At 43.6% G+C, this 24,522-nt stretch overlaps 1 protein-coding gene across 1 annotated transcript; it reads right to left on the bottom strand.

The window, feature by feature from the left end:
- Window positions 1-2,928: 2,928 nt before the first annotated feature.
- FITM2 (fat storage inducing transmembrane protein 2) lies at window positions 2,929-16,601 on the bottom strand. The gene is made up of 2 exons (XM_073607595.1): window positions 16,349-16,601; window positions 2,929-13,681 (listed from the first exon to the last, which is right to left on the bottom strand). Exons 1-2 carry the CDS (start codon window positions 16,519-16,521, stop codon window positions 13,075-13,077), a joined length of 780 nt encoding a protein of 259 aa, XP_073463696.1. The 5' UTR covers window positions 16,522-16,601; the 3' UTR covers window positions 2,929-13,074.
- Between the last annotated feature and the right edge of the window lie 7,921 nt (window positions 16,602-24,522).

Below are 24,522 nucleotides of genomic sequence, written 5' to 3' on the forward strand. Positions count from 1 at the left end.
AAAGGAGAAAAAAAAACAGGGATCTGTACAGTGTATCTGCAGGGACAAGGGCTGCTGAAAGGCTTTTTCATCTCTCTGTGCTTGTGGGTGGGCAGAGCCCATCTCCTGTGACTGTTCTAGAGGAAGACTGGGGAAAACAATGTTATCTTTCTTGTGTAAACTAATTCCTTCATCCCCCGTGTACTCGAAATGAACAAAGTCAGTCATGTTTTAAGCCCAGCCTGGGTGGAAACCATGGCTTCCCTTACGGATACAGTGGAGGAGTGAGCATAGCCACCCAGAGACTGGAAGTCATCTGCACGATCACCAGGTGAAACTAAATGAAAAAGACTGAAAATAAAACTAAATGTGACCACCTACCTCAATCATCTATGGACTGGTAAACTGCAATATATTAGATTTTTGTTTTTTTGGGTTTAGATATGCTTTAACATCCAGCGATCGAGAGATAACCACTTACTAGTGAATGGGAAGTGGTTGTAACACATCACTCTGACCAGGTAAGATGGGGTGAGATGAGAGCCCAGTACCTTTACATCTGGCCGACCCCTGAGCAGCATCTATCCACTGAGATTATGAACAGTTGATTCTACGCAAACACCCAACACTCAGAGCTGGCAGAACTACCTTTAAAGGAAAAATAAAATGCTTGTTCGGTGCTACTTTTTTTAAAATTGTCAGCTTACAAAAAAATTCAATCGACTCTGATATTTTTAACGTCTCTATGAGGGTGAGCTTTTTTAAGTCTATTAGGACCAGCTCTTTCCACCTACCTTATTATTAATAAATATTACAATCCACAATTGGCTCTGACACTGGTTCACAGCACTGTGACTTGGGAAAGTAACTTTGGCATTACAAAAACTGGTAGAGGAGGAACTTACTTGTGTCTGGAGGTATTGTCATCCTTCATAGTTGAACTAAAAAAGACACAAATAATGCAGCTCAGTATTTATTAATGAAAGTGAGTGATTGGTTGTAAAGGGAGAAGTTTTTTTACCTTGCTATGGGAGGGGGGAAGGGGGGGGGTCGCACTCTATATTATACTTTGCAGCTTTTGGGGCACTCTGAAGGCAGGAGGAGTCAGAAGTTCCGGTGGGGGGCCCCAGAAGAAGAGAATCAGGGCTGCTCTGAGCAAAACCATTTACACAGAGCAGGTTAAGTATGAAATGTTTTTTGTTTTGAAAAAAAAAAAAATCACTTTAACGGCTTCAGCCCCGGAAGATTTTACCCCACTTCCTGACCAGAGCACTTTTTGCGATTCGGCACTGCGTCGCTTTAACTGACAATTGCGCGGCCGTGTGACGTTGCTCCCAAACAAAATTGATGTCCTTATTTCCCTCACAAATAGAGCTTTCTTTTGGTGGTATTTGATCATCTCTGCGGTTTTTATTTTTTGCGCTATAAACAAAAAAAGAGCGACTATTTTGAAAAAAAAAAAAACGCAATAATTTTTACTTTTTGCTATAATAAACATCCCCAAAAATATATAAAAAAAACTTTTTTTCCCTCAGTTTAAGCTGATATGTATTCTTCTACATATTTTTGGTAAAAAAAAAAAAAAAAAAAAAAAAAAAAAAATCGCAATAAGCATATATTGATTAGTTTGCCTACAAAATATTATTAATAACAAATATTAATAACAAATATTATTATTATAATATTATTTTGTCTACAAAATAGGGGATAGATTTATGGCATTTTTATTATTATTATTTTTTTTACTAGTAATGGCGGCGAGCTGCGATTTTTATCAGGACTGCGACATTATGGTGGACATGTTGGACAATTTTGACAAATTTTTGGGACCACTGGCATTTATACAGAGATAAGTGCTATAAAAATGTATTGATTACTGTAAAAATGTCACTGGTAGGGAAGGGGTTAACCATAGGAGGCGATCAAGGGCTTGTGTTCCCTAGTGTGTGTTCTAACTGAAAGGGGGGGGGGTCGGGGGACTGTGTAGGGGAGATGACAGATCGCTGATCATATTCTGTATGAATAGACGATCAGTCTCTTCTCCCCTCAAAGAACCCGGAAACTGTGTGTTTGCACACACAGATCCCGGTTTCTCCATGTGCCCCGAGCGATCGCGGGAGCCCAGCGGTGATCGCAACTGCCGGGCACTCGCATCGGCTCCGTGGGCGAGCAGGTGGCGAGTGCGCGCCCCTAGTGGCCGAAATTGGAAGAGACGTAACATGACAGCGATTCGCACAGCCGAGCCATGTTGCCGCAGTACAACTGCGGCGGCTGGTCGACAAGCGGTTAAAGACTGTGTGCAGGGAAGATCAGCATCCGAACCCAGAGAAGGTGGAGGCTGATAGACTGAAGGTAATAGAAGGCATTACAATTACATTTAAAATAAACTTTAACAGTATTGTGCATTATATTTAAAATGAACCCCTTAAAGAAGCGATTAACTGCTCTTTTTGTACAATAAAGGGCTAATTTTATTTTTTTTTAACCCCATGATGACAGGTGATACAACAAAAAGCATGCTGCTGCTGCTGCTACTACTACTACTAAACGTCTTAGACCTGGTTCACACCTATGCATTTTGTTGATGCTTTATGGAGAAATGCGCTACAGTTTATTTAACATGGTTTCCTATGGGATACGTTCACATCTATGCTTTTTTTTCAGCCGCTGCGTATTTGGAAAGAGTCAGGGACTTTATTCAATGCGAAATGGTGCTCTTTTTTGGTTCAATAGACTTCAATGGAGAAGCTGCAGAAAAGCTTGTAGTGCGTTTTTGCAGCGGTTTGCATTTTTTTATCTTCCCAACAACAAATTGGCCATAAAAAAATGCAAAAAGCACTGCAAAAATGACCATACAAATATTGATTTTCGGATGAGAATATTCATACGAAAAATCTTTGTACATTCGCTGAATGAAAGTCATTTGAAAATTTCACTTGCAAAATGGTCTTTAATTTTTTTTTTTTTCTTTAAATAAAAAATTTGGTCTCTGAGTCTGATGATATTTACTAGATTCAACCTCTAATACCCTGTTTCCCCGAAAATAAGACTAGCGTGATTGTCGGTGATGGCTGCAATATAAGCCCTACCCCCCAAATAAGCCCTACCCTGAAAATAAGACCTACAAGGACTTTAACTAGGGCTTATTTGAGGGGTAGGGCTTATATTGCAGCCATCACTGACAATCACGCTAATGCCCCGTACACACGGTCAGATTTTCCGATGGACAATGTCCGATCGGAGCGTGTTGTCGGAAATTCCGACCGTGTGTGGGCGCCATCGGACATTTTCCATCAGATTTTCCGACACACAAAGTTGGACAGCAGGAGATAAAATTTTCCGACAACAAAATCCGTTGTCGGAAATTCCGATCGTGTGTACACAAATCCGACGGACAAAGTGCCACGCATGCTCAGAATAAATAAAGAGATGAAAGCTATTGGCCACTGCCCCGTTTATAGTCCCGACGTACGTGTTTTACGTCACCGCGTTTAGAACGATCGGATTTTCTGACAACTTTGTGTGACCGTGTGTATGCAAGACAAGTTTGAGCCAACATCCGTCGGAAAAAATCCTAGGATTTTGTTGTCGGAATGTCCGAACAAAGTCCGACCGTGTGTACGGGGCATAAGTGTTATTTTCGGGGAAACAGGGTAGTATATACAGTATATCTCTCCTCTAATAGTATATACAGTATATATCTCCTCTAATAATATATACAGTATATCTCTTCTGTCTGTTATTCTCAGAGTGGATTAGAGATTTTGCTCCCTAACCATATATAGTGGTTTATTTATATTTACCACTGCATAGAGATATTTAAGAATAAATTGCCTTTTTTTTTTTTAAACTTTACATATTAACTAAAATTATACACCACACTTTTTTTAAGGTTATTATCCGATTAACTGAAACAATCGGCCAACTAATCGATTATGAAAATAATGGTTAGTTGTAGCCCTACCTGCAACAGAGAAAAATTTGATCTCCTGCCCTGCCAGACAGGGCTGTACTGTGCAGCAGAGCTGTGTAACCAGAAATACAACCTCTTTGGCAGGTAAACTGGCTTCCTTGTATGCATTTCAGCTTTAACAATCAAAGGGATTCAGCTTGGAAAGCTTTAACTTCATTTAAATGAACGTATAAAAACATATACACTTAAACATACACAAAAGATTCACTTTTCGATGCCTAGAGACAGTAATGGGTAAGAAATGTAAACTTCATATAAAGAAATGGTGACCATGCTTTGCACAGCTGGGTGTCAATATGTTTACCTATGCTGTTTTTAGCTAGAAAATTACTTAGAACCCCCAAACATTATATATGGTTTTTCTTTCTAACACCCTAGAGAATAAAATGGCGGTCATTGCAATACTTTTTTTCGCACCGTATTTGCACAGCGCTCTTACAAGCACACCTTATTTGGAAAAAATTCACTTTTTTGAATAAAAAAAATAAGACAACAGTAAAGTTAGTCCAATGTTTTTTTTATATTGTGAAAGATAATGTTACGCCGAGTAAATTGATACCCAACATGTCAGGCTTCAAAATTGTGCCCGCTTGTGGAATGGCGTCAAACTTTTACCCTCAAAAATCTCCATAGGCGACGTTTAAATAATTCTACAGGTTGCATGTTTTGCGGTACAGAGGAGGTCTAGGGCTAGAATTATTGCTCTCGCTCTACCGATCGCGGCGAAACCTCACGTGTGGTTTGACCACTGTTTTCATATGCGGGCGCTACTCACGTATGAGTTCACTTCTGAGCGCGAGCTCAGGCGCGTTAAAAAAAAAAAAAATTCTTATTTATTTTACTTGATTTTATTTATTTTTTTCACAGTTTTTTTTTTTTTTTTTTTTAAATTGTGTCACTTTTATTCCTATTACAAGGAATGTAAACATCCCTTGTAATAGAAAAAAAGCATGACAGGACCTCTTAAATATGAGATCTGGGGGTCAAAAAGTCCTGAGATCTCATATTTGGACTGAAATGCAAAAAAAAAAAAAAAAAAAAAAAATTGACAGAAAAATATGCCTTTAAGACGTATAGGCGGAAGTGACGTTTTGATGTCGCTTCCGCCCTCCTATGGTATGGAGACGGGTGGGGGCCATCTTCCCCTCACTCATGTCCATACCACAGACATGAAAGGACCCGATCGCCGACAGCTCCAGTAAGCGGCAGAGGGCGCGGGAGAGCGGCGTGGCACCTCTCCCGCCGCCGATAACGGTGATCTTGCGGTGAATTCGCCGCAGAGACCACCATTATCGTAAACAGAACTGCCGACTCTAAAGATGGATACCTCGGTTGTGGCAGCAGCTGCTGCCGTTACCGAGATATCCACCTTCAACTGCCGACGTATATGTACAGGAGCCGGTCGGTAAGTGGTTAAGGGAAAAAGGCTGTTCAAACCCGCCTGGCCCTATGTGAAAAAGTAATTGCCCCCTCCCAAGCTGAATCATGAATGAACTGCGATTAACCACAATTTTTTGGAAAGCTGAGTTAAAATTCACTTGCCACACCCAGGCCTGATTACTGCCAGATCTGTTGAATCAAGAAATCACATAAATAGAAGCTGTCTGATAAAGTGAAGCATGCCAACAGATCACAAAAAGCCACAATCTAAAAAAACTTCAAGAACAGATTATAAACAAAGTGATGTATATGTATCGGGCTAGGAAGGGTTTCAAAGCCATTTCTAAGGCTTTGGAACTCCAGTGAACCACGGGGAGAGCCATTATCCACAAATGGAGATAACTTGGAACAGTGGTGAACCTTCCCCAGGAGTGGCCGGCCTACAAAAATTACTCCAAGAGCATGACAGCGACTCATCCAGGAGGTCATAAAAGAAGCCAGAACAACATCTAAAGAACTGCAGGCCTCACTTGCCTCGGGTAAGATCAGTGTTCATGATTCAACATTAAGCAAGAGACTGGGCAAAAATGGCATCCATGGGATGGCATGTTATGCAGCAGGACAATGATCTGAAACACAACAGCAAGTCCACCCTCCAAATGGTTCAAACAAAGCAAAATGTAGTTTTAGGAGTGGCCTAGTCAAAGCCCGGACTTAAATCCAATTGAGATGCTGTATCCTGACCTTACACAGGCCGTTCATGCTGGAAAACCCTCCAATGTGGCTGAATTAAAACAATTCTGCAAAGAAGAGTGGGCCAAAATTGCTCCACAGCGATGTGAAAGACTCAATGCCAGTTATCACAAACGCTTCATTGCAGTTGTTGCCGCCAAGAGTGGCACAACCAATAATTAGGTTAAGGGGGCAATTACTTTTTCACATAAAGCCAGGCAGGTTTGGACAGTTTTTTTGCCTTAAAGCGGAGTTCCACACAATTTTAGAAGTTCACCTTAATAGCTTCCTATCATTACAGACATTGTCAAATGGAAATATCCAGCAGCGCACTGTCTCCTGGGGCGGCGCACTGTCTCCTGGGGCGGCGCACTGTCTCCTGGGGCGGCGCACTGTCTCCTGGGAGCTATGAATTATTATTCCCAGGAGTCAGTGTGTCTAGCCGCTGCTAATTCTCGCAATCTTCCGAAACCGGAAGTGAGGCGATGACACCAGTCACGTCTTGGAGGCGTATCTTCGTGCACTTCCGACAACGACGCCCATTGTGATGGCAACGTCGGAAGTTTACGGTGCTGTGCACAGCACATAATGCGCTTGTGCGGTAACGGGCGGTGCATGCTGGTAGCTCAGCATCACCGTATCCCGGAACTGTCTGCTTGTGGGCTTCACATGCCCACAAGCAAGATGAAAACGGCAAGGAAGAAATATAACTTACTTTTTTAGATGAAACCGGACATCGGGGGATATATTTCAGAAAATAAGTGAGTGTTACATTTAAATTATATGAAGGTACGAATTGTTTAAAAAAAATAAAAAATGATTTGATGTTGGAACTCCGCTTTAATAAATTAAACCATCATTTAAAAACTGCATTTTGTATTTACTCAGGTTATCTTTGTATAATAAAATTTGTTTGATGATCTGAGTCATTTAACCGGTTCAATACAGGGCATTTTCACCCCCTTCCTTCCCAGACCAATTTTTAGTTTTCAGCGCTGTCGCACTTTAAACGACAATTGCGCGGTCGTGCGACGTTGCACCCAAACAAAATGGACGTCCTTTTTTTCCCACAAATAGAGTTTTCTTTTGGTGGTATTTGATCACCTCTGCGGTTTTTATTTTTTGCGCTATAAACAAAAGAAGAGTGACAATTTTGAAAAAAAAACACAACATTTTTTACTTTTTGCTATAATAAATATCCCAATTTTTTTTTTAAAAAACAAATTTTTTCCTCAGTTTCGGCCGATACGTATTCTTCTACATATTTTTGGGAAAAAAAAAAAATCGCAATAAGCGTATATTGATTGGTTTGCGCAAAAATTATAGTGTCTACAAAATACGGGATAGATTTATGGCATTTTTAAAAAAAAATAATTTATTTTTTTTTTTACTAGTAATAGCGGCGATCGCGATTTTTTTTCATGACTGCGACATTATGGCGGACACATCGGACACATTTTTGGGACCATTCACATTTATACAGCGATCAATGCTATAAAATTGCATTGATTACTGTATAAATGTGACAGGCAGTGAAGGGGTTAACCACTAGGGAGACACGAGGGGTTAATCATGTTTCCTAAGGGAATGATTCTAACTGTGGGGGGAGGGGACGTACAAGGGGAGGAGACCGATCAGTGTTCCTCTGTACTGGGAACACAGATCGCTCTCCTCTCAACTGACAGGACGTGGATCTGTGTGTTTACACACACAGATCCATGGTCGGGCCCGGTTAACGGGCAATCGCGGGTGCCCGGCGGACATCGCCGGGCACACGCACCTTGTCCCGAGCAACGCTGCGGGCGTGCGCGCCCCCTAGATGGCCGGGAAGCCCAGGCCGTCATATGACGTCCACTCAGGATGGGAGATCCCATCTGTGGACGTCATTTGACAATGGCCGGGTAGCGAAGTGGTTAAGTGTGACAAATATGCAAAAGAATGTAAAAAAAAAAAAATCAGAAAGGGGGCAAATACTTTTTCACAGCATTGTATATAAAAACATTCTTTTCCTTAAGATGCCACTGCTATCATTTCAAGGCAGCATTACAAATACTGATAAGTTGCAGAACGATAATGAGGTAAAATAACTAACAGTGACAAAGGGACATAAAATCCACTCCGCAGAAGACAGATAGGAGACTGAAGCATATTTCCTACAAGACGTAGTTAATCCAAGTTTTAATATGTCCAGGAAGGAAAGGGGAAGGTGACCCCCAAGTGACATTATACGCACGTGATTTCGGACTCTTGAGGACAGGCATTCCCTGGTTTACGGATGACTCCGGTGGCATCCAACACTCATCACTGTTTGTCAAACAGCCAGAATAGGAGCCATCTAACATCCAGAGGACATGAAAGTGTCACTCATGACCATGTCATTTTTCTAATATAGGCTATAAAATGCCATAATAAATGGCAAATTCCAAAATTACATGAAACTTAAGGTTCTCCAACTCTTCACATAATTATTAATGCTTTGGTATTGACCTCCTGAACCCTGTAGATCCCCCCCCTCCTCCCCCCTGTTTACCCCATCCTGTCCACATTTGCAGTGTAATTATGAATTTTTCCCCTCTGTGGAATCCCCTTTTTCCAGCTGTGTGTCAGTAAGAATTGCACAGCCACTTCCTGTCTGAAGCCCGGTCCTCTTCACTCCCCTCTGTAGTCCTCAGGACCACAGATGTGAGGTTACATTACCAACGATGGACGAACCAAGACCTTGAGCAAGTGTGCGCTTTTGCATGAGAAACTTTCATAGACTGGAGGAGGGGGGTTTTAATTGTTTTTAGCTTTTAAGCAATTATGACTAAATAAAGAGCAGCGATGTGCAATGAGTTCTCTATTTTATTGGATTGGCATATTTGGCTACTTACTAGGAGCACCAAGACCCTCTGCTGTGAGCTCAGACATGTGGGGCCTCCAATGACAGTCTCTACAATATGCACTAGCCTGGGAGCCTTCCCGGCCGGAAGAACACGATTACTGCCAGCGGCTATAGCCACTAGCAGTAATCACATGCCAAAAATTGGTCAGGCTGGTTGTACTGAAGTTGAACAATGGATAGACTTTAGTACAACCAGCCTGTTCATACATGGATCGAAAATCTCAGCCAGTCCCTGCTGACCAGGCCGACATTCAATCCATCTATGGCTGGCTTTACTGCCATGGCGCCCCTGTCTTCAGCCTACATGCACTACTAGTGATCGTCACCCCAATGCTCACACTGCCCCTTTGTCAAGTACCTCCCCCTCCCACCCATTGGTTTATAGAGCCGACACACCCTTTACAAGCCCAATTCCAACTTCCAGCAGGCATGCAGCAACTGACCAAGGAGACAAAATTACAGGAAAGGACACAGCTATGAAGTGAACTACGGGGTGTTTCATATATTTGATGTTTTCTTAAAAACTTTTTCAAACTTTGGTTTTTAACCAATCAACATTAGTGTCTGTACCGAGCGCAGTGCAGCACGCACTCATCTCTCATAGCAGCATCATTTACAGTTATTGATAAAACACAACTAGCTGTGAAGATTAGTGACATGGCGGCAGGTTTAGAGATGGCGTTCACCAACTAATACTGAACTCATCTGCAGCATTTTGCAGTATTAATTATAATTAAATAATAATTATTAATAATTGCTTAGAGAATAAAACAGAATACACTTTCAAGATACTTTCTTTACTAGGGGACGCTTGTCCATGTCCAAGTACTGTTAAACAGTCTGCGTTGCCCATAGCAAAGAAAGCGGTTTGAGAAACAACGGGTTTAAAATGAAAACTGTACTGCTGAATCGAATTGCAGCGTTGGGATATTTAAATGCCATACAGTGCAAAACCGTAGGAGTATTCCTGCACCCCTTTTTTCCCCCAAAATTTTATTTAGCACTGTCCAGTGCCTGTGCGGTATTCATGTACTTCGGCAAGTCATACAATCTCAAATGGGACAGCTAACCACTTGAAGCACAAAGAGACAATGGGGTTTAAAGCAAATCCACTTTACACTACAAGTGCACTTGGAAGTGCAGTCGCTGTAGATCCGAGGGGGACATGCAAGGAAAATAAAAAACAGCATTTTTGCTTGTACATGATTGGATGATAAAATCAGCAGAGCTTCCCCTCAAATCTACAGCGACTGCACTTCCAAGTGCACTTGCAGTGCAGAGTGGATTTGCCTTTCGTAAATCAACCCCACTGTCATATTGCCCATTCAGCCCTGGTTCACACAAGAAACGCACAAGATTCGCTGCATTTCCCCAGATCACGCGTTGTCCAAGCAATCTGCTGCGGGTGCCAATGTTAGATTAACAACACCCCGAAACAGAACGCAAAATGCAGTGCGATTGCCAGAATTGGGACACCCATGTGATGAGGAGATTCAGGTTCGGGGGAAAAAAAAAAGGGTCCTGCACCATTTTTGTGCAGATGCGTTGCAGTTTGAGCCAGACAGAATGTACGGCTCAAATCTCACCACACAGACATCGCATGTGATGGGCATAGGAATGCGGTGCGATTCCTGTGTGAATTGCATTCAGTTTTTTCCACGCACCAGTGTGAACCAAGGCTAAGGGTAAAATGTCAGGCTCTTCTAACAAACAACCGCACCTTTGGCACAACCCCTCCGGTTTTGTTTGCCAGATCCACAGAAAAAATACTTGACCATTGCAGGTATGGGGAGCATGTGAACCCCCACCCCACCACCACCACCGCTCTAAGAATGCAGCCCTGCAGTCTAAGCAGTCAAACATGATACAACACAGACCCAGAGCTTGTGGCAGGGGAGCACAGGGAACACCTAGTCCTTCCAGGTATGGAACAGCATGTGACCTCCTTCCCTTCCCCAAAGATGGAGTGCTTAGAATGGATCAGCCAATTGCCAGGCCCACCACAGTCATATGAAAAGGAGAGGAAGTTATCTACCTTGGGAAAGCTCTATCATCCTACAGAGCTTATACAAGGTTTGGACTCCTGGCTCCAACACAGCCTTGGAGCTGCTGGGGAGGGTGGACAAGGTTGATGGGAAGGTAGTGGGGGTTGAACCTTTCAGAGAGACCCTGGGGGTTATTTACTAAAGGCAAATCCACTCTGCAGTACAAGTGCACTTGGAAGTGCAGTGGCTGTAGATCCGAGGGGGACATACAAGGAAAATAAAAAACAGCATTTTTGCTTGTACATGACTGGATGATAAAATCAGTAGAGCTTCCCCTCATTTCAGAACTTCCCCTTTAGATCTACAGCGACTGCACTTCCAAGTGTACTTGTAGTGCAGAGTGGATTTGCCTTTAGTAGATCAACCCCAGTGTCACATGAATGGGCATAGTGACACAGTCTCTTTAAGACGATAGGAAGAGTATATTAGGCATGCCTACAGTTGGCATGATCCTGACAAACACATATTCAACCTCTCCCATCTTCTGCTCTGAGCAGAAAGTGTTGCAGCATTCAAACTTTCTGTACAAGCAGGGCAGTGCTTATCTGTGTCCCTGGGCAAAAGAGGGGCAGGAATATACCAGTACTTCATCTATATTAATATTATTATACAGTGTATGTAACCCAAGAACAAAAATGTAGATTGCAGCTTACCAGTCCTTAGGCTACGTTCACACTTCACGTGCTTTCCTTTCATTCCTAACCCCGTCCCACCACTTACTGGCCCTTTAAGAGATTCAAAATGCTGGGATATAGGCATTCTGATCTAAAGCGCTTGATCACAAGTTTGCATCGGGAGCTTTCAATGACAGTTTGTTACTGTGCTGGTAGCACACAGGGAGTGCGCTCTCAGCGCATTAAACTGTTACATAGAAACTTAACAGCAAAGGTAGAAGATGTGAGACTTTTTAGGTGCAAAGACAGATAATTACACCGAAAGTACTTAAAAAAAAAATAAATAAAAAAACACAACAGTATAATAAACACTGTTGTTTTTAAGTACTTTTGGTGTAATTATCTGTCTATGCACCTAAAAGGCCCGCATCTTCTACCTTTGCTCTTAGTATTCAATACTATGGGATGTTGGTGCTGTAAGCATTGATAATCTGACTTTGTCCACACAACTTACCAGGTGTTAAATAGAAACGCACACATGCGGCCACTCAGCGTTAAAGCCCACTGGCCGAAAAAAGGCTGCATATGTGTGTGCGGAGAGCGGGACGAGGTTAATGCCAATAATTCTCACAGCACCCCCACACATTTGCTATTACACATGCCGCAGCACCATGAGCTTTGGAGCGGTGCGATTTCACAAAGGGGTCAGGGACTTCTGTGGCGTTTCTCACGCATAGGACAGCCCAATGAAATAAACAGGCTGCCCTACACGTGATGTGCGGAGACACATGCGTGCTCCAATGGTGTGAAGGAGACCTAGATGCAGTGGCTACATTCATTTTCTCTTTATTCTTTTTTTCAGGCTAACTACATTTTCTGGAAGCCCAAAAAATACCTTTCATCAGCCTTACCCGCTATCTTGGGGGGGGGGGGGGGGGGGGGGACGATTATATTGAAGGGAAGAGAAGTGTATTCCAAATCAGGAGAACCTAGTGTGACAACACTGCTCCTCCCAAGATACAGTGCAGAGAGTGAGTGTTGTCACCCTAGGACAGGAAGTGCTCTTGGCAGGATCACCAGGTGATAATAAAGGGAACTAAATAACTGAGAAAAAGGGAAGTGAATGCAGCCGCTATATCTAAGAACTGGTAAGCTTTAATATATTACATGTTTTCTTTTTGGGTTTAGATACACCTTAACCATTTCAGTAATGACATTTGATGCCAAAGTACAGTTATTAGTTTATGTAAACGTCAAACCTTGGGCTTGAGATATATGTAGTGTATGTGTATATTTTTTTTTTTTTATGAATTTTTTTTTTTCATAACTCAAGCCCAAGGTTTAGAGGGAAGACATACAAAGGCTCCTTATTGCCAACAACAAACATTTTGACTGAGGTTTCCTTATGATGGTCTTGAACTAAAAGGCCCATTGTGGAGAATTTATATAATACTGCGTAGTGTTGGTTTATTTCGCTTTTCTGTGGCCCTTTCCTGGAGGAGAGCTGGGAGGAAGTCCGGGGGACAACGTCTTTAGATACCACCACCTATAAGTGATGTACCAGGCCAGGATGCCAAAGAAAGTCCCAAATAATTTTTGCCAAACAGTATGGAAGTAGATAGAAGTACAAAAGAACATCAGAGCCCAAATGAACACCAATAGTCCCAGAGACACAACCAGGGCGTGAATCAGTGGCTTCATCCCGTGCTTCTTAAGCCTCTCATTTCGCAGTATGGCCGCTTCCTCCAGAATCATCAAGACGCAATACGGCAGCAGGAACGAGTGGCCAGAGATGTCAAATCCGACCCAGAATCCTCCGCTCTTGATACACTCTCTCTTGTCCCTGTGCTCCGTTTGATTCTCTAGTTGCATCTCGGAGACATAACAACTACCGGTAACGTTTTCAACGTACATGAAAAAATGCGTGCAGACGTACCAAACGATGGTTCCTACAAGCAAGGTGCCTATCCGGCGAAAAACGGCTGGGACGCTCCGGGTCACAATGTAATTGGTCAGCCCGATGAAAGGCAAGAGAAGAGATAATGTCCAGCCCCAGGAAAGCTTGACAAAATAGCTGCAAAGACAAGGAAAGGTTTTTTGGTGAGGGCAGGAAAACATAATAGTATACAGATCACACAATTCAGGAGACAATTTACCAGAAAGCTGGAGAAGAGTCGCAGAGCCCAAGAAAAGAATATAAATAATAATAATAAACACTCCATTACATTCATGTAAAAATCTTTAAAATGTATCTAAAATCAGTTTTATTTTTTATTTATTTATTATATATATTTTTATATTTATATTTTTAATATATATTTATTTTATTTATTATTTTTTTGTGGCTAGGGTCACACTTGTACTTCTTCATTAATTTTGTGGTACATTTTTGTAGCGTGTTTTTTGTTGTGTGGTCATGCTTCTTTCCTTTTCCTTTTTTTTTGGAGGAGGTTGGTTGTTAAACACAAAACCACACCAAAAATGGCAGGTACATGTGTTTTTCCATGCACTCCTTTTGAAGTCTTTGCAGCCAAAATCACATGAAATTGCACTAAAATACGTCCCTGACCTCTTCCATAAATGCGCTGTAGGAAACTCCATAGATAAGAACGAGACCCATAATAAAACCATGTTAAAATCGATTGCTGTGCAATTTTGCGCTTCTGGACGTGCGCTAAAAAATGCACTGGCCTTACGGAATGGTTAAAGCCCGTTAATTGATGTGTCCCAATGGAGAGACTTTCCTTCACTTCCTGTGCCAGAAACACAACAGAGGTGAGAGGAGATCTCTCCAAACAGAGAAATTTACTAACACCAACGATGGGATTAATTTAACCCCACTGAGGGGATTTATTTACAGTGCTTCTAAAGCCTTAAAGTGTTACTAAACCCACAGCAGTAAAATCAGTCTGTATATGCAGTAAAGCTTTCTTACTTTACTCACTGTGGAACCTAAGGGGTTAATCCTCTGCATTGTTTATAAAGGCTGTTTGAGCCTCTCTTGTCTCATCCTCCCCTTCTTCTACTGTCCCCAATCCAACTCCCGATAAAACAAGGCCTTGAGGGTACTCTAGCAATTCACACCAAACTGAGCGTGTGCAGAGTGTTTTTTTTTTTTTGTTCCTGTGATCAGCACAGCACCAATTAGTCCAGACAGAGGGTCAGATGTCCTGCATCCTCATAGGACAGACTGCTATATACTGCTGATGAGAAAAGGTATTTATCAGTTTATATTTACTAAAATAATTGCATTTCCATGTTCTGTGTACTGTGGGAGATCGGCTATAGTGAATGCAGGTCCTGAGTTTAGTAACACTTTAACCGCTTGCTGACCTACTATAGCTGAATGACAGCTACAGCGCAGCCACCTAGTTCTGGGAGACCGTCATATGATGGCCTCCTGTGGTCACACCCACTGCGGGGTATGGGCGGCGCGCTCTGTGATCACTGTGTCCTCTGAACACTGCTGATCACAGATTGAGGTAAATCAGCTGCTCTTTACCACATGATCAGCTTTGTCCAATCACGATATAAACAGAAGCTGGTTATCGGCTCTCCTTTCCTCACGCTGATAACCAGCTTGTGTAAAAGGGACACGTACACTGATAATCTGGGCACTTATCAGTGCAGTGCTGCCAATCTGTACCCACCAGTACCACCTATCAGTGCCCGTCAATGGCACCTCATCAGTGTAGCCTATCAGTGCCCATTAATGGCGCCTCATCAGTGCCACCTGTTAGTGCCCATCAATGGCACCTCATCAGTGCCACCTATCAGTGTCGCATGTCAGTGCCCATCAATAGCGCCTTATCAGTGCCCATCAATGGCGCCTCATCAATGTAGCCTATTAGTGCCCATCAATGGTGCCCCATCAGTGCCACCTATCAGTGCCCATCAATGGCGCCTCATCAGTGCCCATCAATGGCGCCTCATCAATGTAGCCTATTAGTGCCCATCAATGGTGCCCCATCAGTGCCACCTATCAGTGCCCATCAATGGCGCCTCATCAGTGCCCATCAATGGTGTCTCATCAGTGTAGCCTATCAGTGCCCATCAATGGCACCTCATCAGTGCCGCCTGTTAGTGCCCATCAATAGCGCCTCATCAATGGCACCTCATCAGTAGCGCCTCATCAGTGTCCATCAATGGCACCCATCAATGGTGCCCCATCAGTGCCACCTATCAGTGTCCATCAATGGCTCATCAGTGCCGCATGTCAGTGCCCATCAATAGCGCCTCATCACTGTAGCCTATCAGTGCCCATCAACGGCACCTCATCAGTGCCACCTGTCAGTGTCCATCAATGGGGCCTCATAAGTGTGAAAATTGTCCTGGGCAGGAAGGGGCTGAAAGTGCCCGGTGGGCAAGTGGTTAAAATAAGTTGGGGGAGGGGTGGGCAAGAACCCATGACCTGAGCTCACAGAGCAGTGACTCCATAGCAACAGGTAGGCAGTCTGTGTACAATGGTATGACTGGTGTGACCGCCCCTCTCTGTGATGACCGGGCTGTGTGTTCTCTGAGATTTAATAAAGTTGTGACAGTGGAGTTTTTGTGGGAACCTTGTCCCAGCACACACACAGGACAGCCAGTCATGGACTATGTGAGGCTCATGTCTCTCTCATTGTGCCCCTCAGGGTCACTGACCAGAGGGCGGCCATGTTGTTCTCTCCTGACTGACAGCTGACCACGTGACAGCCCCTCCCCCCTCTCTCCGACCACGTGACCCGCCCGGTCTACTCACACGTTGAGGAAGTTTCTCTTGTTGTTGAAGTAGGAATCCGGCAACGGCCAGAACTCCTTCACCAGAGAGCCGCCCAGCGTCACACAGGCCAGGCCCAGGGCCGAGTATCTGCGGAACCAATCACTGAGGAGCCCGAACCGGACCACACAGGCACACCGCTCCAACCACTCCATTGTGCGCGGCCACCACACAGCGTGCTTCTCCGCTCCGGCGTGCGTGCGCGTCCCCGACACTGACAGAGCGCACACTGCGCATGTGCAACACTCTCCTCAGCGGGAGGCTGACACACAGGGTGGGAGTATTCTCCCACGGGGGGGCAGAATTGAGAAGCTGTTCTCAAAGGTGACCTTATCCTTTAATTTAGATGAAGCTGTGTCACTGACCATCCCTGCAGCTCCTTCTTATTTTATAAATGGATCAGTGTTTGTATCCAATCAGCGCTCTCCTCACCTTCACAAGACCCCAGTCACACCTCAACATTTTCTTGCGCGTTTTTTGTGAGATTTTCTGCTCATATGTAAAACAATAAAATATATAATAATATATGAATAAATACATGTACCATAAATACACAAATAACTAAAGATCATCATAAATAAATGAATAATATGTAATAATACGTAAACTACAATGAACCCCTAACCTTAATAAATAAATTATTATTATTAATAATAAATATACACCCAACCCCCAACCAAAAAAATAAATTTAGAAGAATAGTAATAATAATTACTATTTTTTAATTATTTTGTGTAAGGCTCAGTTCACACTGGAGGCGGATTCAAAGTCGCTCTGAAGCCGCCCCGTACAACGCGACTTTAGCGCGGCTTGCAAAGGACTTTAACCACTTCCCACCCGCCATATAACAGAATGACGTGCTCAAAGATGTCATGTGATGTCCAGCAGGATAAGCCTGTGTGGGGGGCGCAGCGCGGCGATCGGTGCGGTGTGTCAGTCTGACACAACGCATCACTGATCTCGGTAAAGAGCCTATGACGTAGGTTCTCTTACTATGTGATCAGCTGTGTCCAATCACAGCTGACCGCGGTGTAAACAGGATGAGCTGTGTATCGGCTTTTCCTCCACTCGCACTGACAGACGCCAGTAGAGGAGAGCCGATCGGCTGCTCTCCTGACGGGGGGGGGGTCTGCACTGATTGATTATCAGCGCAGAGCCCCTCCAAGGATGCGACCCAGGACCACCAGGAATGCCACCCAGGACTACAAGGTATGACCACCAGGGTTGCCAATCATTGCCCATTAGAGGTGCCCAGCAGTAATGCCTACCAGTGCCTCCTCATCAGTGCTGCCTATCAGAGCCATCTATCAGTGCCACCCATCGGTGCTGCCTATCAGTGACACCTATCAGTGCCCAACAGTACCACCTATAAGTGCCCATCAGTGCCACCTATCAATGTCCATCAGTGTCTCCTATCAGTGCCCATCAGTGCCGCCTATCAGTGCCCAACAGTACTGCCTATAAGTGTGCATCAGTACCGCCTATAAGTGCCCATCAGTGCCACCTATCAATGTCCATCAGTGCCGCCTATCAGTGCCCAACCGTACTGCCTATAATTGTCCATTAGTGCCACCTATTAATGTCCATCAGTGCCTCCTATCAATGTCCATCAGTGCCTCCTATCAATGTCCATCAGTGCCTCCTATCAATGTCCATCAGTGTCACCTATCAATGTCCATCAGTGTCACCTATCAATGTCCATCAGTGTCACCTATCAATGTCCATCAGTGCCACCTATCAATGTCCATCAGTGTCACCTATCAATGTCCATCAGTGCCTCCTATCAATGTCCATCAGTGCCTCCTATCAATGTCCATCAGTGTCACCTATCAATGTCCATCAGTGTCACCTATCAATGTCCATCAGTGTCACCTATCAATGTCCATCAGTGCCACCTATCAATGTCCATCAGTGTCACCTATCAATGTCCATCAGTGTCACCTATCAATGTCCATCAGTGCCTCCTATCAATGTCCATCAGTGTCACCTATCAATGTCCATCAGTGCCACCTATCAATGTCCATCAGTGTCACCTATCAATGTCCATCAGTGTCACCTATCAAAGTCCATCAGTGCCACCTATCAATGTCCATCAGTGCCTCCTATCAATGTCCATCAGTGTCACCTATCAATGTCCATCAGTGCCTCCTATCAATGTCCATCAGTGCCACCTATCAATGTCCATCAGTGTCACCTATCAATGTCCATCAGTGTCACCTATCAATGTCCATCAGTGTCACCTATCAATGTCCATCAGTGTCACCTATCAATGTCCATCAGTGTCACCTATCAATGTCCATCAGTGCCACCTATCAATGTCCATCAGTGTCACCTATCAATGTCCATCAGTGTCACCTATCAATGTCCATCAGTGTCACCTATCAATGTCCATCAGTGCCACCTATCAATGTCCATCAGTGTCACCTATCAATGTCCATCAGTGCCACCTATCAATGTCCATCAGTGCCTCCTATCAATGTCCATCAGTGTCACCTATCAATGTCCATCAGTGCCTCCTATCAATGTCCATCAGTGCCACCTATCAATGTCCATCAGTGTCACCTATCAATGTCCATCAGCGTCACCTATCAATGTCCATCAGTGTCACCTATCAATGTCCATCAGCGTCACCTATCAATGTCCATCAGTGTCACCTATCAATGTCCATCAGTGTCACCTATCAATGTCCATCAGTGCCACCTATCAATGTCCATCAGTGTCACCTATCAATGTCCATCAGTGTCACCTATCAATGTCCATCAGTGCCACCTATCAATGTCCATCAGTGCCTCCTATCAATGTCCATCAGTGTCACCTATCAATGTCCATCAGTGCCTCCTATCAATGTCCATCAGTGTCACCTATCAATGTCCATCAGTGCCTCCTATCAATGTCCATCAGTGCCACCTATGTCCATCAGTGTCACCTATCAATGTCCATCAGTGTCACCTATCAATGTCCATCAGTGTCACCTATCAATGTCCATCAGCGTCACCTATCAATGTCCATCAGTGTCACCTATCAATGTCCATCAGTGCCACCTATCAATGTCCATCAGTGTCACCTATCAATGTCCATCAGTGTCACCTATCAATGTCCATCAGTGTCACCTATCAATGTCCATCAGTGCCACCTATCAATGTCCATCAGTGCCTCCTATCAATGTCCATCAGTGTCACCTATCAATGTCCATCAGTGCCTCCTATCAATGTCCATCAGTGTCACCTATCAATGTCCATCAGTGCCTCCTATCAATGTCCATCAGTGCCACCTATGTCCATCAGTGTCACCTATCAATGTCCATCAGTGTCACCTATCAATGTCCATCAGTGTCACCTATCAATGTCCATCAGTGCCACCTATCAATGTCCATCAGTGCCTCCTATCAATGTCCATCAGTGTCACCTATCAATGTCCATCAGTGCCTCCTATCAATGTCCATCAGTGTCACCTATCAATGTCCATCAGTGCCTCCTATCAATGTCCATCAGTGCCACCTATGTCCATCAGTGTCACCTATCAATGTCCATCAGTGTCACCTATCAATGTCCATCAGTGTCACCTATCAATGTCCATCAGCGTCACCTATCAATGTCCATCAGTGTCACCTATCAATGTCCATCAGTGCCACCTATCAATGTCCATCAGTGTCACCTATCAATGTCCATCAGTGCCGCCTATCAGTGCCCATCAGTGCTGCATATTAGTACCTCACCAGTACCCGTCAGTGAAAGAGAAAACTTACTTATTTACAAAATTTTATAACAAAAATTAAGAAAAACCTTTTTTTTTTTTTTTTTTTTTTCAAAATTTAAGTCTTTTTTTATTTATTTAGCAAAATAAAAAAAACAGTGGTGATCAAATACCAACAAAAGAAAGCTCTACTTGTGGGAACAAAATGATAACATTTTTGTTTGGGTACAGTGTTGCATGGCCACGCAATTGTCATTCAAAGTGCGACAGAGCTGAAAATTGGTCTGGGCAGGAAGGGGGAAAAGTGCCCGGTATTGAAGTTGTTAATAGAAGTCAATGCAAGATGCTCCAAAGTCGCCCCCAAGTAGTACAGGAACCTTTTTCTAAGTCGGAGCGACTTGAACGGTTCCATTGCACTGAATGGAGCGCGACTTGTCAGTCGACTAAGTCGACCCAGTGTGAACCAACACTTAGGGTTAGGGTGTTTAGTTTAGTATTATTATTTTTTTTGGTTTTTGTTTTTTTAAGGTCTAGAGGTTAATTATTTATTTATTATTACTTAGTATTCATTTATTGAATTTATTTATTTATGATTTGTATTTATTTGTGTATTTATTTTACATTTCATTATTATTATTATTAGTAGTAGTAGTATTAATACCCTAACCCTAACAAAAAATAAATAAATAACCCTAACCCCTTACCCTAAGCGAAAAATAAAAATAATAATAAATAAATAATAAACAAAGAAATAAAAGCTAAAAAAGGTGAAATACCTAGCAAAAAATGATGCAACAGATAATATTTTCTCTATTGGCTAATAAAAAAATGTCAAAGAGCGAAAACGCTGCATAAAAACGCTCAAGTCGCACATAAAAAACGCTCAAAGATGCTACGCTCAGGTGTGAATGCAGCCTAAGAGTTGGGTTGTTCACCTTCACCTATTCATACATTCTGAATGGAAACAGACATTGTAATAATATACAATCTATTGGGGCAAATCTAGAATGAGGCCTTGTGGATCAGATGTGTCAGTTTATGGCAATTTCCTCCCTATGTCCGCTATGCCATCCACTCCTAAGGCTCCATTCACACTTGTACCTCTTCAAAGTTGCATGACTTTGGGGTGCAACTTTGACGCAACTTTGGATGGGTGCGACTTGGATACGACTTTGACTTTGATCAGTGATAATGGACAACTGTTGCACATTATAACCACTTTGCGACCGGCCCATGGTAAAAATACATCATTGTTTTGATGTTTAACCACTTGCCTTCTGGGCACTTTTACCTCCTTCCTGTCCAGGCCAATTTTCAGCACTGTCGCACTTTGAATGACAATTGCATGGTCATGCAACACTGTACCCAAATGACATTTTTATCATTTTTTCCCCTCAAATAGAGCTTTCTTTTGGTGGTGTTTAATCACTGCTGGGTTTTTTATTTTTAGCTGGAAAAAAAAAAGACAGAAAATGTAGGGGAAAAAAAACAGTTTTATAGTTTGTTATAAAATTTTGCAAAGAGGTAATTTTTCTCCTTCATTGATGTGCGCTGATGAGGCTGCACTGATGGACACTGATAACGTGGCACTGATGGACACTGATAAGGTGGCACTGATGGGCACTGTTAAGGCAGCACTGATGAACACTGATAGGTGGCACTAGTGGGCACTGATGAAGCGGTGCGGTTCGGAACTGATAGGTGGCACTAATGGGTGGCACTGACGGGCGGCATTGAAGGGCATTGATAGGTGGCACTGGTAGGTGGCACTGATGGGCACTGGTAGGTGACACTTATAGGCAGCACTGATAGGTGGCACTGATGATGAGGCACTGTTGGGCATTGATAGGTGGCACTGGTGGGCATTGATAGGTGGCACTGGTGGGCACTGGTAGGTGGCACTAGTGGGCACTGATTGGCGGCATTGATATGCACTAGAGAGTGGCACTGGCAGGTGGCACTGGTGGGTACAGATGAGGCAGCGGTGGCTCTCACTGTTCGGGACCGATGTCTCTTTGACAGAAGCTGGTGATCGGCTTTTTTTTTCTGTTCACGCTGTCATTGTCAATTACCGATCTTCTATTTACATCACGTGGGCAGCTCTCATTGGCTGACAGCTGATCACATGGTAAGGGGCTGGAATTGGCCCCTCACACTGATCTGTGATCAGCCGAGTCTCATCGACTCGGGGATCACAGAGCGCCCCGCGCCCGCGCGCCCCCCCCCCACAAGGGTCACGCAGGCAGCTCATGCACGGGAGGACGTCTATTGATGCCCTCCCGGCAATTAAGGCTTGCACTGTAGCTGTCTTTTGGCAGTGGGCGGGAAGTGGTTAATACTAGCTGCCATAACCCCAGTAGCCTTTTTTACTATGGCCGGTTCTCTGTAAGATAAAAGTGGTCCCGCAGGAGGATTTGCCACCTGATCACTTATAGAAGCGACGGGAGGGGCTTCCTGGTTGTTCCCGGGTTTACCTGACCCTTCGGTAAAGCCAGGGAGCAATGCGATGCGGCTGTTTGCTGGGCAGGAAGTCAAGTGAGGCCAAGATGGAAGCACAGGGCTGCCATTCATTCTTAATTACACCCCCATGCATCTCAACCCGCAGCATGTTTGCTGGTCTGGCTAAAAGCCTCATGGGATTTCCCTGCAGCCGGGTTTGGGCGGCCGTGTCCACGCATGTGTGGGCCACAAACCTGCAGAAGTGTGACCCTAGGGTAATTCCACTCCTAGCAGCCCCAGCTTCACCCAAGGTGAGGGTATTGGTGGTATACACTTCTTCCAGAGAAACTTAATAGCCTGTTGTGATCTTTTATTTCATTGCATATTGTAAAGTGCTGCGTAAACTGTTGGCGCTATATAAATCCTGTATAATAATAATAATTGTACATAAAGCTAGAAAGGTCAGTGTTCAGAGGTCAGGGGTTTGTTTAACCATTTCCGGACCGCCCACCTCATATATACTGAGGCAGGGCGGCCCGGCTGCGCAAAATCACATACCTGTACGTGATTTTGTGCACGTAGTGTAGGGGGCGCGGGGAGCCGGAACGCCACTCCTGCTGTAATTGGACACAGCAGGAGCCAATCAGTGGGTCTGGTGGCCACGACCCACTGATCGTTCAGAGGAAAGACAGAGCAGTGGTGTCATTTGTACTGTGACAGTTTTTTTTAGCGCTAATCACTGTGTTTGTGTCACTGGTCCCCAAAAATTGTCACTTTGTGTCCAATTTGTCCGCCACGATGTCGCAGTTCCGCTAAAAATCACTGATCGCCGCCATTATTCAAACTCCCCTCAATAGGACATGCTGCATCCAAAGAAACAAAGCGCAATGCAAAGCAGGTCAAAGGCAGGCCCTATACTGCTCTGTTCAGTCAATATGATTTTTATTACCTGCATTTGACATGCGTTCCAAACGCACATCAAACACAGTAAAAAAAAATTCCCTTTTTCAATACCAACCACAAGAGGGAGCTATTCACAAAGACACTTAGGGCTGCTACCAGGCTAACAAAACATATACTATATTACACATAAGGGAATAAAGTGTTTTCTTTAGGGCTAGAAAATTAAAATTAAAAAATATATATATTTTCTTTCAATAAAGTAAACACAAAATATTGCATATGATATAATTTTATATGGATAACTTAATGATTCACATCTGTTTAGAAACCTATATGCTTAAATATATTCTCAGGTCAAAATGCATCTTTTTTTTTTTTTTTTTTTTGCGTTTTTCATAAGTAGGGAAGGGTTAAAACCTCCATCATTTATTTTTTTGTCTGCCATTTTTGTCTAGCTAGGCTGATTTCGCTTTAAGCTGGTCATACATGGATCGGAATTTGGCCGGTCCAGCAGGGTCTGTCCGAATTTCAATTCATGTATGAGCGGGCTGGTTGTACACAAGTCGATCTACAGTGGATCTGCGCAGACTGTCAGGTTTTGTTGAATGATCAGTGCCCCCCGCTTTAGCCGGCAACACTGATCATTGTATTTTGACAGTGAGGAAGTTTCCTTGCTGTCAGAATACAGTAGCTCAGCGGGAAGGATTCTTACGCGTTTCAAGGGTCAAGCCCCCTTCCTCGGAGCCAAAGGGGGGGTTGAATGAAAAAATACAATGGAAAATATTAATCATGTATTTTACTTTCTGTCTCACAGACACAACAGGAAGGGAGTAGGAATTTCCAAGGTGTGGGGCAATCCTTTTTAGACAGTTGTCACCACAGCAAGTGTGCCTATTGGAAGACTTCCCCCCATCTTCAGTGACAACTCTTAATGTTGGATTTCCCCTCGCTTCCTCGGGACAAATATAGAGGGTTAATTTCGCCCCGGGGGACACAAACAGCAATAAAAACAAATTCTTCCCAACTTTTAGTAAAACTTAAGTGGCTTTAGATACACGTTAAAAAAAAATCAATTTAATTGACCCAAAATTTTTATAGAGTGACATTAATAAAATCTCACA

Source organism: Aquarana catesbeiana, linkage group LG12 (assembly GCF_042186555.1).
Source record: "Aquarana catesbeiana isolate 2022-GZ linkage group LG12, ASM4218655v1, whole genome shotgun sequence".
NCBI classification, from domain to species: domain Eukaryota; kingdom Metazoa; phylum Chordata; class Amphibia; order Anura; family Ranidae; genus Aquarana; species Aquarana catesbeiana.

Coding starts and splice junctions, on each gene's coding strand:
- FITM2 (XM_073607595.1), bottom strand. CDS start 16,521: ATGGAGTGGTTGGAGCGGTGTGCCTGTGTGGTCCGGTTCGGGCTCCTC. Junction 13,682..16,348: donor AAGAGAAACTTCCTCAACGT/GTGAGTAGACCG, acceptor TTGTCTTTGCAG/CTATTTTGTCAAGCTTTCCT.